This window comes from Chiroxiphia lanceolata, chromosome 3 (assembly GCF_009829145.1).
Source record: "Chiroxiphia lanceolata isolate bChiLan1 chromosome 3, bChiLan1.pri, whole genome shotgun sequence".
In the NCBI taxonomy this organism is placed as follows: domain Eukaryota; kingdom Metazoa; phylum Chordata; class Aves; order Passeriformes; family Pipridae; genus Chiroxiphia; species Chiroxiphia lanceolata.
This window is the reverse complement of record NC_045639.1, coordinates 36,879,391-36,897,891: the sequence shown is the minus strand read 5'-3', so window position 1 is coordinate 36,897,891 and position 18,501 is coordinate 36,879,391. Positions and strand designations below refer to the sequence as shown.

Below are 18,501 nucleotides of genomic sequence, written 5' to 3'. Positions count from 1 at the left end.
ATTAATTTATAAAATGGTTTCACTCCAACTGTCACTGGAGAATAAGTCTATATCTTATCATTTAAGAAAAAGAAATTACGTTAATTATAATAAGCTCAAGACCTGATAAATAAAAGAACTGCTTTTTTAAGGAGATACTGAATAAGTCTACAGTTGTAGACTCAAATGAGTTTGGGTTGTCAGCGTATCCTCTGCACCAGTTGAGCAAGCAAAAGTCTGCTAAAGCATTGCTTGCCAATTTTATTCCTCCTGGAAATGTCAATTAGCTTCTAGCTAAAAGGCAAAATTACCAGATTAGATATCTAGTCTTCATGGTGACTCTTCTCTTACAAGACCAGATTCAGTGGCAACATTGCTTTAACACTTTAGCTAATTATGACATAGAGCTTTAATCTAGTAGATGATGGTGTCTTGATTCCATACCCAAGTAGCTGAAGTTTAAAAAACATTTCAAAACTAGAAGGATCTAGAAGAAAGAAATTACGAATATATGAAATTGTTCCTAAATTATCTATAAATTTATATAATTAGAAAGTAACTTCATAGTTTCATAATTTTATGGTTTCTAGTAGAAGAACTGGATTCATTGCTGACTTCCCAGAATACATTCATAGCAAAATTGAAGGAAGAATGTTGTATGTTGGCAAGGAAGTTGGAACAAATGTCAGAAAAATACAGGTTAGTATATTTTTCTTAAATTGCTCCTTTTATTAGGACATTCTTCCTTATTTTTTATTTGTATTTTAATATTTATTATTATTCATTTTGTTCCAGGCATTACACATCATATCAATGTAATATATGCCCTTTAAGCAGTGGCCCTTTAAGTGGATGAAGCTGGGAGATGAATCCCATCCAGAGTGTTTGGGGAAGAAATGAGAAACTTGCTGAACTGTAGGCAGTCTTCCCTTGCAAATATTGTGATGGGTACTTGAGAGAGAAGAAAACAGAATTTTTCTTCTGAAAAAGCAGAGCTCTTCTGCTAAAGTAATGCAAAATCTAAATAGATTCAAATCATATTATTATTCCAGCAATAAAAATGCACACAGACTTTGTTGCTAGAGCTCACAGTCACAGACTAGTAACTGTAAAGGATGAAGGAAAGACAGAAAACATACTGTGAAAACACATTATTCTCTGAAAATAAATACTAGAGATTGCCAAGTGTTTCTCCACCTAGCAGCATTAGCTGACTATGTCAGGAACCTGAAAAAGGGAAAAGGAGCCCTCTTGCATCTCCAGAAAGTGGTATATTTTATGCAAGAAACTGTAAGGAAGAATACATGAAAGTCGTTCTGAGAAGTGGCCCTAAAATAGCTTGAACTTGCCTTCATTGGAGCTGGAGCTGCTGCAGTCAGTAACAAGAATGGAGAAATGGGTAGGGACGAAGAGAGAATGTAAAAATGAGAAAGGTAGAACTGGAGATGGTGGGAAATGAGTCTAATACAGATGACTGCAGAGTGTGATATGATCAGGTGCAGAAAATTACTTTGGCCAAGTTTTAAGTGTGTGATCAGCATGTATCTTTCAGTAGCACCTCTCCAAAAGGCAATCTTTGTTCTCATTGTCGCTGGATATAGTGTAAAACTACAATTCTGGGACAGAATGCTGTAGGTTTGTCTTCTGAAAAAAAAAATAGTAATTTGGGGAAGATTTTGTAACTTATTTCTTAAGTATATTAATAAAAGCAGATCACGAAACAGCAGTGTGCCCAATTTGCATGAAAAATATATTTTCCATTTTTGTTTTTTTTACATATTTTTGGCCTTACCATAAACTGAATTTTGGACCTGGATGTGTATTTTCTTGCTATACTTGTAGAATCTTTGTGCCTTAGTTTCCATGGGTTTAAGAAATAACTGGTATACTACCAGTACCCTCAAACTCTTTTAATAACAGATGTAATAATAAGTTTTATTTGAATATTTTTACTTTTGATGGGAAGTACCCATTTGTAATAAGAGACATTTCAAAACTATCTGTGACAACTACATATTTGCACAATTTCAGTGGGATGCATCCGAATGGCACATACATTTTTATATTTAATGCGAGTTTTCTGAGAAATCTAAACTGAAGTTTGTGTTTATATGTAAGCTGGAACCATTCTTGTGAGCTAGTCCCTATACAGAAGTGTTTCAGAAAGACAATGTCAGACGAATTATAAACCCCTCAAGCTGTGCAGAAAGAAGATAGTGTCTGTTAAGATTTTCGTGTACATAGGCATGTTTAAAAATATAGTCCTTTGTTGATTTCTTCTCTCTTGTTTTATTCTTTTTTTTTTCCTCTGATTGTCACTGTCTGAGTTTCTAGGTTGTAGATTAATGCTCAACACTACCCACTGTGTATTTGTGATTTGCGTTTTGTAATTAAGGGGAACAATGGGAGTCCATTGGGTCTCGTTATATATAATGGTTGGTTTAATTTGTTTCACTTCTATCTTGTTAATTGTAAATTGATCATTAAGATTTGAATTCTAATCTGTCACCAGGGTTATGAGTATTGAAGCTAGAGCAATGATCCTGGTTTTAATCACTGATGATGAGAAACAAATTTTATAATTTTGGTACATATTGCAGTTCATATATTTTAACACTGTATTTTATGGTGTTATAAATATTGTTAAATGACTTTTAGTGTAGTTTTACTGTTTGGACTATAATGTATAAATTATATTACCGGTTTGGCAACAGTAGGCATCCAACTGTGTGAGTTTAATTGAAGTAAAGAACACATACCCGGCTGAACTATTTTTCTGCATGTTTGGTTGACTGCAGTCATTGCACTCAATACCAGGAGTGAAATGTTTGTTGAAGGTAGCTGTATGAAGATGGGAAACAGTCTGTCTGAAGGTTCAATCGTTAAAATTATATGCAACAATACTGCATCAGCAGAAAATATTTTAGAGCGTGTATTTAATTTCCGTACAAGTAAAGAATTGGTTTTAAGAGCAGGAAAAGGCAGTGTTTAAAAAGCACTGCAATGCAAAAGGTAGCTCAAAGGAGTAAAGGCAGGATTACCACTTTAGTGTTCAAAAACTAACACATCCTAAAAACATCCTAAGACTGACTTTGAATTGTGACTATTTAACGTTTGTGCATTTTTTTACCTCTTGTATTTGAGTGTTTTGGAGAAGCTTGTTTGGTTTTTCTTCCAAGACTCTTCCAGTGGGGATGGTAAATAAAACCTTAAATTGCTTTTTAAATAGGTAGTTGAATGGATCCAGAAGAATAGAGGGGATTTTGTTGTTGCTCCTGCCCCACATCAATTATTTTTAATATAATGACAAATAAATGAGATTTGGCAAAATCTATTATGCATTTAATTACAAGCGTGCATTTTATATTTCATTTTCATGTGGTGATGTAGCTTTGCTCAGTGCAGTCAAAATAATATTGATTTCATACAGGTCTTCTAAGTCTATCAGATCTCTGAGGCACGCACAAGATACATGACTGCATGACTTGTAGGGCCAACCTGAGTCTGCAGAAGTGCACCTTCATGCAGAGTTCAGCCTAGATGGCAGCGCTCCAGATGTCTGCATGCTTCGGTTTCTACTAACTCCACCACATCTTACTGCTCAGACTGTTAAACTCAGAGTAGGTCTTGTGGAGCACCATCAGCACATCCGTGCTGTGTCCTTTAGTTGTGCTGAATCCATCCGACATAGTGCTTAGCACATAGATATTTCTAACTTGTCTCTGTCCCTGGCGTTATGAGTGGGCTGTCTCTGAAGCTCAGCATTGTGTACTTTGATTCTTGTTCCTCTCGCACCCCTGCTGTGACACCCTGGGAGCAGAGTAATTTGGAAGCATTTACATAGAACTGGTCCTGCCCCTGCCTCCTGTATAAATGTGCTATCCCATTCAGTACAGTCATCAGACTTATTACAATGTGGTTGGTTTTGGAGGGGGGGGTTGTGGTGGTTTTTTTACCCCAACAATTTGTCAAGTTATTTAAATATCACACAGAATTAGCTGTTCTGTCTTTGGAAACTGAAGTGGATGAAAAGTATATTTAAAGATGTAGAGGGAAACTTTGACAAGTGACGATGAAGACTCTTGGTGTGCAGTATTGCACTGGGACTGGTGTTCTCTCTTTAATGCTGACGCATGTGAACCTTTTAACATTGACCTTAATAGGCATTCTGCCCTTCATATGTGCTGTCCTTCAAAACTTCAGTGTCATTTAATATTTGAATCTTGGTGGTGAGACTCTTAGATATTTACATGGAAAAGGCATTGTGTAAGTAATGTCTTAATAGGCTGCGCTTTTTTTTCCCCCTGAGTTCAACTGTAATTACAAGAGATGTTTTAGGAGTAGACAACACTAATATCGTGGTTCAAAGCATCAGGCATTTATGGCTGTGTTTTACAGATTATGCTACTGTGTTACTTTTGTTTCATTAATTGTAATATTCAGTAGCATTTTAGTTTTGGTTGATTTGAATTCCTCGATCTTTCTGGAAAGACTTCAGGCACCTTCAAATATGATGGGGATGAATAAGTCCTTGTAAAACGATAGGGACTTCTATCACCTTGAAAGCTGCTTCTGCTGTGTCCATGAATGAGACAATCACATATAAATAGAGAAAAAAGAAGCAGGATCCCCCAGTTGGGAAACCCTAAAACCATGGTGATTTACAGTATTCCTACATGGCAAATTCAGTTGCTGAATTTTGCTGATAAAAAAAGGAATGCAGTCTTGAACTTAGTCCCTGTTACCACTTGGTTGGGTTTTGTCACATCAGGTCTCTGTTGAGCTGCTCTGCAGTGGACCTTTGCTTTTATCCACTAATTGTCTGTCTTACAGTATCAGTATCAAGTGCAGACTGCATTCACATTATGTGATAACAGTTGGTCCAGTTGGCAGTGCTTCACTAACGCTGACATTTAAGTTACTAGTATTTCTGTTAAATGACCAGTGTACAAATTCAATTTCTGCTATCTTTCCATAACATCCTGCCCACTGTTATGTGTACCTATCCAAGAAACTCCTGGGCGCTGAAGTTTGATGTACAAATATATCAGCACAATTCTGATGTATTCATCTGTGATGTTCCTTAACAGAGCTGTAACTCCCTATCTAAATTTAATTACATACAGTCTTTGTCCAAAGTTTCCCTTGCTAAGTTCTTTTGGATTCACAGATGATACCATGCATTGTTCTCTATTTAAACATGAAAAGATTATGTTGTCATTTCTAGATTTGACTTGTCAATGTAACAACATGATTTTGAGGGAGGAGTATTCCTTCCCCCCTGCACTTTGTTGTATTTTTCAGAATGTCAGTTGTTGTTGCATTCTATAACAGCCAGGAAGGTAAAGTATCTTTCTGCTGTAATTACAGCATATTTAAGTTTATGATTTAAAGATATATCTGAAGCTTTTTAATCTCAAGATCTGGAATGGCAGATGCCATAAATCAAATTTGTTTGCTTTTGATTCGTACTTTTTGATGGTATTGCAGATTCTGACATGTTCTCATTAACCTTTTCCAAAGAGTTAAAATTGTACAAGTACATAATGTATATTTTATCACAATTTAATCTGAACTCTTTTCCTGATATTAAGAAACAGCTCATGCCTGTTTCTCCATGGGCTGATGGTTAGAGATGTAGCAAGTAGCAGTCCCAGGTCATTCATGGACCTGGTGTCTTTGCTCACCCGTGATGAATAAGAATTGCTTAGAAGTGACTAATATTCTTAAAGACTGTGCTGAGTTTTATGTAGGTTAGTGTGTGCCTGTATGATTTGTCCCTCGTTTCTTAAGGTTTTATTAATTTTCCTCTTAACGTGGCTCTGGTTTTTGTGGGGGGTTTTTTTGTTTCTTTTTCTTGGGGGGGGGCAGAGGCTGGAAGGGTTTGTGGGGTTTTGTTTTTGTTGGGTTTTTTGTTGTTTTTTTTTTAAATATGTGTAATGTATTTTGGGCATATGAGGTAAAATAAAGTTACTGAAACAGTACCACTATCCAGAGTTCGACCTGTACAGTGGAGTAAAGGCTGAAGTTTTTAGTAGATGTTTTTTTAAACTAAATGTTAGCTTTTGCTAATAAAGAAGTTGAAATGTGTTTTCAAAGTGCTAGCCAAATTCTTGCTTAACAAGTATGAATTTACATTTATTGATCTTATTTAGCATCATGCATAATGCCAAGTGACATGCCTGTTTAAATGAGGCTGAAATTAGCTTAGCCAACCTATGACTGAGTGATTGCCATTGGCATATTTACCAGATACCCTTCAGCATCATGTTCTTTTGTCTCAAGATTTTCTGAAACAGAGTTTTGTTTTCTGTACATTCTAGTAATAGCTTGTTTATGCATTACATATACATGTATGAAATTTTATAAATGCTGAAGCCACATATTGATGGCACGCTGCAGGATGAAATCTGACAACATCCATCATCGCTTTGTTTTACTTCTGTAGGTCTGAAGTCAACCAGCTTAGTCAGGAAAAAGAGTATCTTCACGGCAGATTGGAGAAGATGCAGAAACGGAATGATGAATTGGACCAACAATGTATCCAGCATGGGAGAATGCATGAGAGGATGAAGTCAAGGTAGGAGGTCCTGTTAATCTGTCGGTATGTGATATGCTCAACTGTAATGGTTGTGTTGTGTAAACATAAAAATGACACTAGGTTGTGTGAAAGTCATTTTCCTTATGAAAATGACCATTCCTTCTCCCTCCCCAAGCATTCCGTCAAGTTTTTTTATAACATCTTTTGCTTGTGCCATTTTAGATAAATAAAAGGAAAGCTTGAACAACATAGTCTTCCAAAGAATTTAAGCCTGGTGCATATGTGTGTGGGCTGCTTCGGCTGTTCTCTGCTCTAACTTGGATGAATAGTCTTACCATATCAAAAAAAAAAAAAGGGGAGGGAATAGGGGGGAGGTGGAGAGGAAAGACAGAGGAGGTTATTCAGTGATACAAATGTAGAGTACAGATATGGATTCAATTATGCCATGTAATAGTTGTATTTTTGAGGTTTACCATCATTTAACTTGCATAAACAGACAAATCTCAGTGAAGATCTCAGTAACCAGAGAAATGCTAACAGCTTCCAGGCACCACTAGCCTTTCAGACAAGCAATGACTTCCTCAGGAAGAGCTGGAAGCAGCTGCAGCAAGACTAGTATGAAATATTTCCACTAATATCAATTGACTCTTCTGTCCAGAGTGTCCAGACTGATAATGCCTTGTGCTGTGATATGGATTAGATGTCCTCAAAGATCGCTGTGGATTCTTTTCCTTTTTGTTCCAGAAACTTCATCTATGCTCTCTTGTTCTGTTTTCCACTCTACATTTAGTATAACAGGCACTGAAAGAGCTTAAGCATGCTTGTGGAGGTAGAGGATGAAGTAAGGAGGAGGCTGAGCAGCAACTCTGCAAATCCAGCCAGCCAGGCTACCTCTTGTCAGTACTGAAAGGCAAAATGCAGTTTAACTTCATTTAGACTAGACAGTCCTTACTGTGGAAGGCTGTTTCCTTTTTTGATCACTGACCTACTGATAGGAACAGAGCTTGCATGCATTGAAGCAGGCAGTCCTTTATGCTCATTTTTTTAAAGTATTGATTTTTAATTTTTTTTCTTTTTTTGCTGCTATCCCTTTATTCTCTGTCTATGTAAACTTCTTCCTTGCAAGCACTTCATGCATCCATTTCAGTCGCCCAGACCCCCTTCTTTCCTCTTCCTTTTCAGATTTCTGTCTGTTCCTCATCCTGTTCTTCTGTAACCCTGGATTGTCATCCTCATTTATATCTTGAAGAACAAAGTAATTCAAAATGCTGCAACTGTGTCCCTAATCTGTGTGACCATTTAATCTTTCCTTTTATCTCACCTTCCTTTCGGTTTCTTTACTCGTGGTGGATTCTTACCATATGGAGGAATGAGGACTGAAGGTTACTTCCAGGAGAAAAAAAAAAAAAATTCCCCCCCCCCCCTTTTCCTCCTAGCTGTTCTTCTGTAGAATTATTAGTATCCACTTGAATTTAAGACTGCTTCGTAAGTTTTTGAGAAAATCTTTCCTCTGTCAGAACCAAATAAAATTGATCTACTGGAAAATGTTGCTTATTCTTTGCTACAGCAGCAATGATTTATACACTAGAAAAGACTTAAAGCATTAATCCAGAAAAGAAAAGTGGTTTGAAAGCAGAGTGGTCATGCTGCAGGCAATGCCTTACCTTCTGCTGCTGTTTTGCTGACAACAAGGAGAGAAAGCAGGACAGTAATAGCATTTGTCTTATTTAATATTTTAGAATATGTAAATATGGAAGAAATTATCAATTATTTGAAACATGAGCAGTATACTTTACCAGCATTTTAAGAGGGGGCTCTTTTAACGTATTTTTAATTGTGATCTTGCACTCTATTAATTTAAAATCCAGGTAATAAGTGACAAGACTGATATAATAAACTACTTTAAAAAATCAGTGTAATTTAATTTTAATTTCCATGTGAAAACTGTAATAGATTTTCAGGATCAGTTCCCAAATGCTGTAAATTAGTTATGAAGTTTACAGATGTAGGTGAAGAAAAGGAGAAGGTATAACTACTACAACAAATAAATCTCCCAGTTCCTTATATTTATGTTGAAAGACTTCCACCAAATAAAAACATCCAATTTTGAAAATAGAGATCTGACTATGCTACTCAGTAAAAGCAGAACAACAAATAATAATAATTATAATGTATTTTACCTCAGATTTTCATCCATCACTTAGATACTAGTAATGACAGCAAAATACTATTAACATGTTAACACATTTCCCCTTTGTATGCAGCTACAAATAACTGATCTTTTAGCAACACAGTCCCAACACAAAGTGCATTCCTACCTAATTTTCTAGCTACTGTTATTCTGACTCTCTTTAGAAAGTTTTTTGTATCAAAATGATTTTGGCTAAACTTGGGACCTAACATTTACATTTGGATAATGAGGAATTGTTGTATTTGTTTAAGAAGAAATCTTTGTCAATACTTGTGTTCTCCAAGGAGAATATGATAGGCCCTGATATAACTATTTTGTGGAAGAAGCAAGATCTAATTGATCAGTCAGAATTTCTTTTGGAGAAAAACACTGTTTTGGCAGTCATAATAGTTGCATTCCTGAAAGTGGACAAGATAACTCTTTTACTGCCTTTCCTATCTTTCGGTATAAATACATGCTGCAAATGAATACAGTCCAAAATTATATAAGCAAGTTTTAAAGAAAGAGATTGCAGTCATTAAAGAGGATATTGAATCAGCCTTTTCAATGTAATGGAAATTTCCAGCCCTTTCAGTGTGTTTTTCCTTAGTGAAATATGGCATTAAAAGAAGTAGATGTCCATCTTAAATGATACAGCTGTCACATGCTACTGAGGCAAACTTGAATTGAAAGATGTATAGGTTGCAGGACTAGGGTGACATGTTAAGAGTGCAGTGTAGCTCATAAAAAGATTTAATGTTTTTAACCTAGCAACACTCTGGATCTTTGTTTAGATACATGTATGGGGGGGTTACATTAGTTTTTTTATTGTTTTTATATGGATTTTGCAGCTATCCCCTTTATCATTTTAGGCAATGATTTGTTTAACTAAGTAGATCATCTCAAAAGTATTCATTAACATGTCACTGAAATGGTCATGAGTCACTGAAAGTGGTCATCATGTGTGAGTATGGATCTGAATCCTGGTGAAATAAATTCTTGTCTGTTATGTAGCAAAGAGTCTGTAGAAATGTTCAATGTCACAGCAAATCCTGTTACTAAATTCTTCTAATTCCCATTCTGTAGACTTGAGTTCATAGTAGAAATTAGCAGGTTGCAGAAAGTACAGAATTTTTTATAAGGCAGGTGTAAAGATAGAAACTAGCCAAGAGTACAAAGAAGATGAAGTAAAAATAAAAGGGGGTTTTTTGGGTTTTTTTTGGTGCTCAACTCCACATAAAGTGAATAGATTCCAGACGAGGGAAAATTCAAAACCAAATGAACTGTGTAACTGTACACGTAAAGTAGGTTCATTCTCTCCTTAATCTGGTTTCAGACTGAATTCCCAGGCATGTGTTTACACTTCTGTAGTTAGACCAGTTCTGTAAATGCAGATCCACTTTCTCGTGAACTCTTTTCTCTCCCAATTCGGGGAATAAGAAGAAAAAGACAAGAATCTGCCTAGATCTTATTACTGCTGGAATGTATTTATAAATAAGTATTATTTGCCCAAGTGCAACAAACAAACGTGGGTAGAGCCCTTCCCAAATCTTCGTTCGCGAAGCCTAGCCATGATTTGCCCAAGCTGCCATGGGTCAGGATTTCATCAAGCTATTTAAGCTCCCACTGGACTTAACTCCTGTAGTTACCATGTTCAATTAACTCGTCTACATCTATTCTTCTCACAAAGCAGGCATTTGATTGTGAGTCAGCTATTTAGAGAATTTTTTCTGTGGACAACCAGTGTCTAAAATGGGAAGCATTTAATTAAATATAGCTTAACTCTTTCCTGTGTATGTTTCCTGTTAAAGACCCAGGTGATATGTGGAAATACAGCAAATATGGAGTAGTATCTTCAAGCAGGAGAAGAAAATCTTAGGCAATTTCTTTCATTTTTTCAAGATGAGCTGGCCATACCTTTACTTTTTATCAAGCAGCTAAAGGAAAAAAAAAAGCATTTGGATAGTAGTTTATTTGAAGTGGGAGACTCTTTTGAAATTTTTTTAATAGAACATGTATTTAGAAGCTTCTAATGAGTTTTTTTTCCAAACATTTTTTCAAACTAAGTTCAGCATATGGAATTTGGGGCTATGAATTTTCTCTGTTTTGGTGATTAGAGTTGGTATTACTGTTATTTTTTGCTGTAAGGTGTGTAATCGCTGTTCAATCTGTGTAACATTAGCAATAATAATACATTTTATGCAAATTTGTATGCGGCTTTTTGTTGTGGTAGCTTTTGGGGGTGACACTGTTAGATGTATTTCAACTGTATTTTTGCTAGCTAAAGTTAAAAAGAAGAGCCTACAGGACTGGCAGTTTGGGACAGATGTGTGTCTATTCCTTAGGCATCAGTGGTTGTAAGTTAACTATAAAAATGTTACAACCATCTGTGTAACAAGACGGCAGAGATCTGCTCTCGCCTGTTACTATAAATAAGAAGGAGATTTGTTTGACTTCATAGACATTGGATTTATAAAGACTATATGTGTCAAATTGTAACTACGTGCCATGTTGCTGAGATATGTCTGCAGCCAACTACCTGGGGTGTCTTCCCCTTCAGACATTCTAGTGTAGTGCAGCAACTGTGCAGAAATGTCTGTATAGCACAACATGTGACAAATTATATTTGTTTTCTACCTATGGCGAAATGTATGATTCTTATGGATAAGCTTATCTGGAAGAGTAGCTAAAATGGATTTTTAAATGGACCACTCAAGGAGTGAAAATGCAATATTCAGTTTGACAAGGATTTTAAAGGCTTTTTGCCACCATTAGGTTTATTTTTTTGTTTTGTTTTCTTCTTAAGTAATTGTGTATGCAAGATCATGTATGCATGAGAGAGCACATATATCTGTGACAATTGAGACAGAGAGAGAGAATACACCAGCATTTTCAAGTAACTGATATGTAAAATCACAATAGCTAGTTTGCTGTCACTATTACACTTCTGAATAGAAATTTTTGATTTCTTGGCAAATCTTCAGTAGAACAATTGATTAAAATTATTTCTTGATAACTGGAGCAATCAAGTTGCATTTGAAATTTTACATTTTCTGTCTAAAGCTCTGGTATTTTGTGTGTATGTGTTTTCAAGAAATAATGATGGATAGAAGAACTCAGGTTAGGTCATGACCTGAAAGACCTTTATTTTTTTTCAATCCAGTTCATTCTCAGTTGAATATATTGTCTTCCTTATTCTGCTGATAGATTAGTGTATTTTTTTAAAGTAATAGTGAGGCAATTGTTACTATAGTTTTACTAGACCAATCATCTAGTTTGAAATTCAATTATAAAATAAAAATGCACTGTATTATGGCTTTTTAGTTTAAAATGTATTCATTTTTATATTAAAAATAGAGATTAACATACATAGTATCCATAACATCTTTGATATTAAAGATATAAAGATATTCACATTGTCTCAATGTGTAAAGAGCATTATGCTTCACTTTTTCCTGAACGTCATTACTCATACCCATGTATCTTTGGTGTGGTTTTGCTGTAATGGGATAGCTGTAACAACTGGAGACATAAATTTTTGTATAGCCTTTCACGCAAGGAGTTTGTAAAAGGATTTTTCGTCAGTGTGTCAGCATTGCAGTTCAGACAGATAAAACTCTAAGCTCATCCAGAATTTGGGTTTATCACTATGACTTAATTTTTTATTTTTATATAATGCTCATGTTCTACATTGAGAAATGGATACTCCAGAGAAGTGCTATTAGGAAATAATGAACAGATAATGTGTATACACATAATACATATGTATGTTGAAAATCCTGTCAGAGTCTGAAAGTGTAATTGGCTTTTGTTTATTTTTGGGGTGTTTGTACACAGTTAAATGCTCTGGAATAGAAACTGGATGTTAAATATCTCTCTCTCCTTCTTCCTCTGCAGTTCACTATTTGTCTATTTGCTATATAACTATTCAACTGTTTTTCCCCTTATCACTTTAAATAGAAGTCTATATATAGTTTACATAGATATATATTTCTTTGAGAATGTATTGAGCTCCTTTGTAAAAATCATTAATCCTCACTGTTCCAATTTGGACAACTGTTTCCACCAGCACCGATCTTCTCATTGGGATCCTTCTTATTTTTGGTCTGAATTAATTTCTGTTTGGTTTGTACCTACGTGTCTTTGAGCCAAAATTAGGACAGGTGGTTCTTTTGTTCAAAAGAATCTGCATTGGTAGTGCAAATATTTCTGTTTATAAGTAAAGAGTTGGACTTAATGATCCCTGTGGGTCCCTTCCAACTCTGCATATTCTGTGATTCTGTGAAGCCTTCCGCTTTTGTTAGTTTTGCAATAGCTCTTCATCATCCTCAGTGTTCTGATTGTTGATCATTTTTTAATCTGGGCAGTCAAAACTGCTTACATGGTCTTGGATAAGGATATTTGAATATATGGAATTAATATATTTAGTAGAAATTCCTTGACCGATAAATCCTACAGTCACATTTACCTTTTTGACAGCTGCATCAAGAAGTGTGTGCAGGATCTCTTGCTCGCAAGTAAATTCAAGTTTTCAGCAGAGACTTTTGCTATGAACTGCAAATGCATTAAGTCCCCAGCATAAGGCTTTGTACTATAAAATTTCATCCTGTGTCTACCGTTCCAATCGTCTGAGTCATCTGTTTCTTTCTGTGCAGTATCCCAGACCTTCTCTAACCTGATAGCATGTCTTAAATTTATCAACCCACTCCTACTTTTTTTTGTGCTGAGTCATAATTCAGAATATTCAAAAATCTGTTTAAATGCAAAGAAATACACTTAGAATTCTTCCTTCCCTTCAGTTGTTCCCATTGGCTGTGTGCTTTGTTTTAGTCAGTTACTTGTCAACAACAGCTTACTTAACTATTGCTGATGGAGTATGATATTTAATGTTTTGCTGAAGTTAATGTAGGTAAGATTTATTGCATTTCCTTTATCAAAGAATGAGCTGTCAAAGATGTGACTGAATCTGCTTATTCTAACTTACATTTTAGTTTCTCATGTTCCATCTACCTTTATGTCCTTATATATTCTTTTTCTTTCAGAATTTATTGTAGGCTTTTTTGTGCATTTATAGTCATGTTAATGGGCTGTTAATTATCTGCATTACCTTCTTTAAGGATTAGTTAATACTGCATTGGTTTAACTGCATAACAATATAGTTAATGTGAGGAGAAGGTGTAGAGGGGAAGTGATAGTGTCTGTTCACTTAGCTGACCACCACAATTTTATTTTTTTAGAAACTGGAGAATAATATCTGGGGAAGTGATACTAGTTGATGTCTCAAAGAAAAACTATTTGGAAAAATAGCCAGGTTTGCTTGCTCCTGTGTTGAGCAGCTACCAACACTCTAACTCTCACTCTACTAAGAATCTGGTAATTGTCCACTTCTGAGAATATCTTCTACTCTACAGCTTTGATGTATTCTGCCTTCTCCAAAACAGAAACAGGGATAGCTCTTATTCATGCCATCATGAACTGAGTCAAAGCCTTTAGCTCACTAATAGTAAACTTGTGTCCTTGTCTACCAGGAATGTAAAAAGCCCTGAAATATGTGTGACATAAAACAGCACAACATAAGGTTCCAGGCTGTTCTTGTTACTTTCTGTTGTCAGCACAGTTGTTAGTTTTCAAATTTAAATGTTAATTTAGCATTAGCGAATCATTCTTGATTCCTCTAAAATGGAGGTGGATAAAGGTGATGTCTTTGACAGCTCAGCCCAGACTCTCCTTGATACGGCAAGATCTAGAAACTCTTGGCGCTATGCAGATCATAACACTGACAGTGAAAAAGATGCGCATCATGAGACAGAAGTATACTCGTGGTTTTCCAGGAGAACCCCATTTTTTTCTCCTAGCTTTGCTACAAATCTTCAACTGTTGTAATTTTGGTTAGGGGTTGCTTCTGGTGGTAATATATGATTGTGTTAATCCACCAATTTATCCCTTCAGTGCCTCAACATCTTCTTTGAAAAGCTTTGCCTTCAGTTCCTGGTAGTAGCATCTCTGGTCCATGGTAGTAGTCATGGACCAGTCTTCCTCACCACTTTCCCCAGAGATGTGAAATAAAAAGTGAGCAAGTGAGGTCAATGTCCTCTTTTTCTGTCTTGTGCATGAAAAATATAGATGTTTAATGGCAAGAAATAGCACCAAAAAGCATGTCACACATGTTCATTCAAGTTATCTCAAGTTCATTTAAGGTCCCCAGAACTACAGAATAAAGGTTTCTACCGAGGGTAGTAATAGCCTTTCCAATGTAGTATAAATTACTAGTATAAAAATTAAATTGTTGAAGTCCCTGACTGTTATACTCACCTGCTTTTCTTTCTTCCATATTGTGTTTCATCTGCATTTTTCAAGTTCATTTTCATGTACTGTATTTGTGTTATCATTGTGATGTGTCAGAACAATATAAAAAAAATAAACATTTTTAAATAGCCACTGTGAGACTACCACTATGCAGTAGTTCAGCAGCAAATATCTAGTTGGGATATTTAACAGTAATCGGGATCTTCCTATTGGACCTTCACTGAACTCAAAATAATAGTAAAATCTAAGTATTAACCCATTTGGCAAATTACTTTAAGCAGTAGCAGATTTTCTTCCAGTTTCTTCCAAAAACTGAGATTTTCAAACTAAGGCTATTTAAAACCTTCCATTCCCATTTAGTGGGGAATGAAAATGAAGACAGATGAATAACATTTAAAGAGCTTTGCAAGTGTGTCATGAAAATTTACCAGCTCTGTAACAAAATCTGTTCACCTGCCTGCTTTCAAGGTTATTTTTATAAGAGGAGACCCAAACTAATGATAATTTATGTTTTAATAAGTGAGTAGAGTTTTGCAAGGTTATTGTAAGAGTATTTTTTCTGGATAACTTTAGTGTTTTGATTGCTTCTGCAGGGTCCTGGCCTGCTCCTATGGAAGTTGATCTAACTGTGGATGTTTTCATTTTCCACATATAAATCTAACCTTTCCTTAAGTCTTTAAAATGTTTAGCCACTTAGTGATGTGTCTTGTTCCAGTAGCTCCATAACCAGTGTTGCACTTGAAGGTGGGGTATTATCCCGTCATGCTTTTTCCATCTTTCAAGCTAGTAACTACTTAGTTTATGCGTTATGAGACTAATAATATGTTTTTCCACTGGTTTTGTCCTCTAAAACACAGATAGAACTTCCTTTTGGGTATTTCTTATCTAAGTTAAACTATCATATTCTTCCAGAGCTCCAGTCATTCATTATCAATTTCTGAGTGCACTCTAAAAAAATTGCCATCCTAAAAAAATTAAGTGCTAAAAGATAATTGTGTTTATTGTGCCTTGAGATAGTGCTAGTTGGTAGTAACCTAACAGTAACAGGCATTGGGCTAGTTTCTGGAAACATGGTCTTAAATGTGTTATCCTTCAACTGCTGACAGCACAAGTTGTAGTGAAATAGATTATGGAAGTGGCTGTAAGGAAGGACAGTATGGTAAGACTCACTTAGCATCCATATTTCTAGGGTACTCAAGACAGCATTGTGTGTGCTTCTCAGCAGGGCTTCTCAGTTTGGTTCTGAAGTAGTGAGGATGGAAAATATGAAAGAGGTGGAAAAGGACGGTAAGATTATTCTGTGTTTGACTTGTTCTTTGTGAACAGTAAAGTCATGTATTGAGGAAAAGAAAGGAGAAATGAGATTTTTAATTTTTTTTAAGTTCTTTTTAACCTCAGAGAGCCAGATTCCACCTTTAGTTGTACATATGGAAATACATCCTTGTCCCAAATACATCTCATTACTTGGGACTTGATCCTGAATGGTCTTTAGAATTCTGACTTGATTCAAGTCAAGGTTGCTAAATACTTCCAGGTCTCCAGTATCCAAAAGTTGTCTCAGTGGCATGGCTGAAATGACAGTAAACTTTTCTCTGCTTATGTAAAGCAGTGTAATCTTTTTGAGTGCTATACTAGCACTTCCCACACTACCAGGGATATAGCCTTAGTTTAGCTATGTGACTTGCATGAAATCAAAAGCAACTTACAGGGTTTTGGTGGGTTTTGGGTTGGTTTTTTTGTTTTGGGATTTTTGTCTTATTGCTTGGATCATTCGAGTGACTGACCTTTTATATATGTATTAAAAAATACAGGTGTATGTGTGTATGTATATGTATATACATACACACAGTTTCAGAACTAAAAAAAGCTCATCTGTAAATTGAACCAAACATGGACAAATGCACAGAAATGTTTGGAAGCATGTAACTTAGAAAGCACTTTGACTTTTACTATTGTGAGGGCTATTATAATTTTCTGTGCCTTGTCATGCATGTGTTAGATGATGCAAATACTTTTGCTTCTCAAATATGTTGTATGAATAAAATGCACAAACTAGCTGAGCAGAGGCATAGGTATCCTTGGGAAAGGGCTTTCTGTCATGTTAACCCATGTCAATAAAATCCACAGGAAATGTGTCTAGCATTTTGTCCTTTCCAAATTTCCATTTTTAATAGCAAGAAGACACTCCAGGCAGTGCATTTCTGAGGGATTATTACATTTCTCGGGTGGCTGAAGTCACTCACCCTTCAGCCTTGTGCCTCGCAACACACCCGAGGCGAGCAGTAATCCCCAGCAAGGCACTGCCTGTCTTATTGCTTAATTATTATACCTATTTAATGCTGCTTAGAACATTGTCAGCTGTTGAGAAAAGGTAATTATCACTAGTCAAATGAAAAACACTTTTTTGGCTGCCTTACGGATACACATTTTACTGGTACCTTGATACATAATGAAGCCTGATAGCAAAACTTTTGCTTGTCTCTTCTTCAAGCCACAGCTGTTTCCCTGCTAAATTCATCCCATCTGTCTCCCCTTCCGTAAGGCTGTAGGCAGTATAGCATAAGTACAGAAGCAGTTCAGTGCTATTTTGGATAAACATAGCTGAAATTTGAATCTTTGCCATTTGCAATGCACACATTTTGTTTTACTGCTGTAAAGAGAGCTGTCAAAATAAAAACTACATGGATAATTTACTGAAATGCAGTCAAATAAAGGGATGATCAAAGGGAAAAAATGAAGATATAATATAGGGTCACTCTTACATGCATGGTGTATTCTGAACAATTTAATTGTTCACCTCTTGACATTGCTGGATGCAGAGAAATTGGTAGTGAATAACAAAAGTAGAAGCCACTGAATTAACATAGAACATGAAGTCCAAACTTCTTGTCAAAAAGGGTAGCAGGCAATTATTTGTGATAGTGCCCTATTGAACTATCTGACCAAGGTATCGGTTCTTTGCTCATTTTATAAGGAGTATATAATTATGTAAGATAATACAGCTTGGAAATTAAATCCGTCATTTTTGTATATGACACTGTCTCTGAAAATGTAAGGACACCGTAATGATCACAATGGGGCAACAGTCATTATACTGTCCTTTACTCTTTACATTTCTGATTGACATGGAAAAGTATATATTAATACTGAATACAGTCATCTTCATTGAGTTTGTTGTTCTAAAATGGATTGATGGTTAGTTACCCAAGGCTTGTGTTTGAAATTCCAAGTTTTCTGGAACAGAAGATCCAAATGACAGTAAGGTCTGCATGCCTTGAATAAATTGAGTACTGTGCAGCATAAAATATTTGACAGTCTTTCAGGCAAAACCCTTTTGAAAAAAGTCCTCTATTCTGCTGAAGTGTTAGAAAAATCCTGTGGCACCTCTAGTAAGAGAAATGTTTTGACCTTTGACCAAGGTATCCTATCTTGGATATATTTTCCTTTCACCATGTTATTGTGTTCTATGCAGTCCATTTCAGAGAAAGATCATGACTGGTAAGTC

General features: G+C 35.7%; 1 protein-coding gene across 10 annotated transcripts in view; it reads left to right on the top strand.

Annotated features, from left to right (window-relative positions):
* Window positions 1-18,501, top strand: part of SDCCAG8 (SHH signaling and ciliogenesis regulator SDCCAG8) — a 106,720-nt gene that overhangs the window by 60,208 nt on the left and 28,011 nt on the right. For 6 of the 10 annotated variants that reach the window (XM_032683310.1, XM_032683307.1, XM_032683309.1 and 3 more), the window contains exons 15-16: window positions 570-678; window positions 6,428-6,559. In XM_032683310.1, coding sequence (XP_032539201.1) covers window positions 570-678; window positions 6,428-6,559 — 241 coding nt within the window. Of the gene's footprint in view, window positions 1-569; window positions 679-774; window positions 1,379-6,427; window positions 6,560-18,501 lie in introns of those variants that run through there. The other 4 variants (XM_032683313.1, XM_032683312.1, XM_032683315.1 and 1 more) reach the window with 2 other exon arrangements.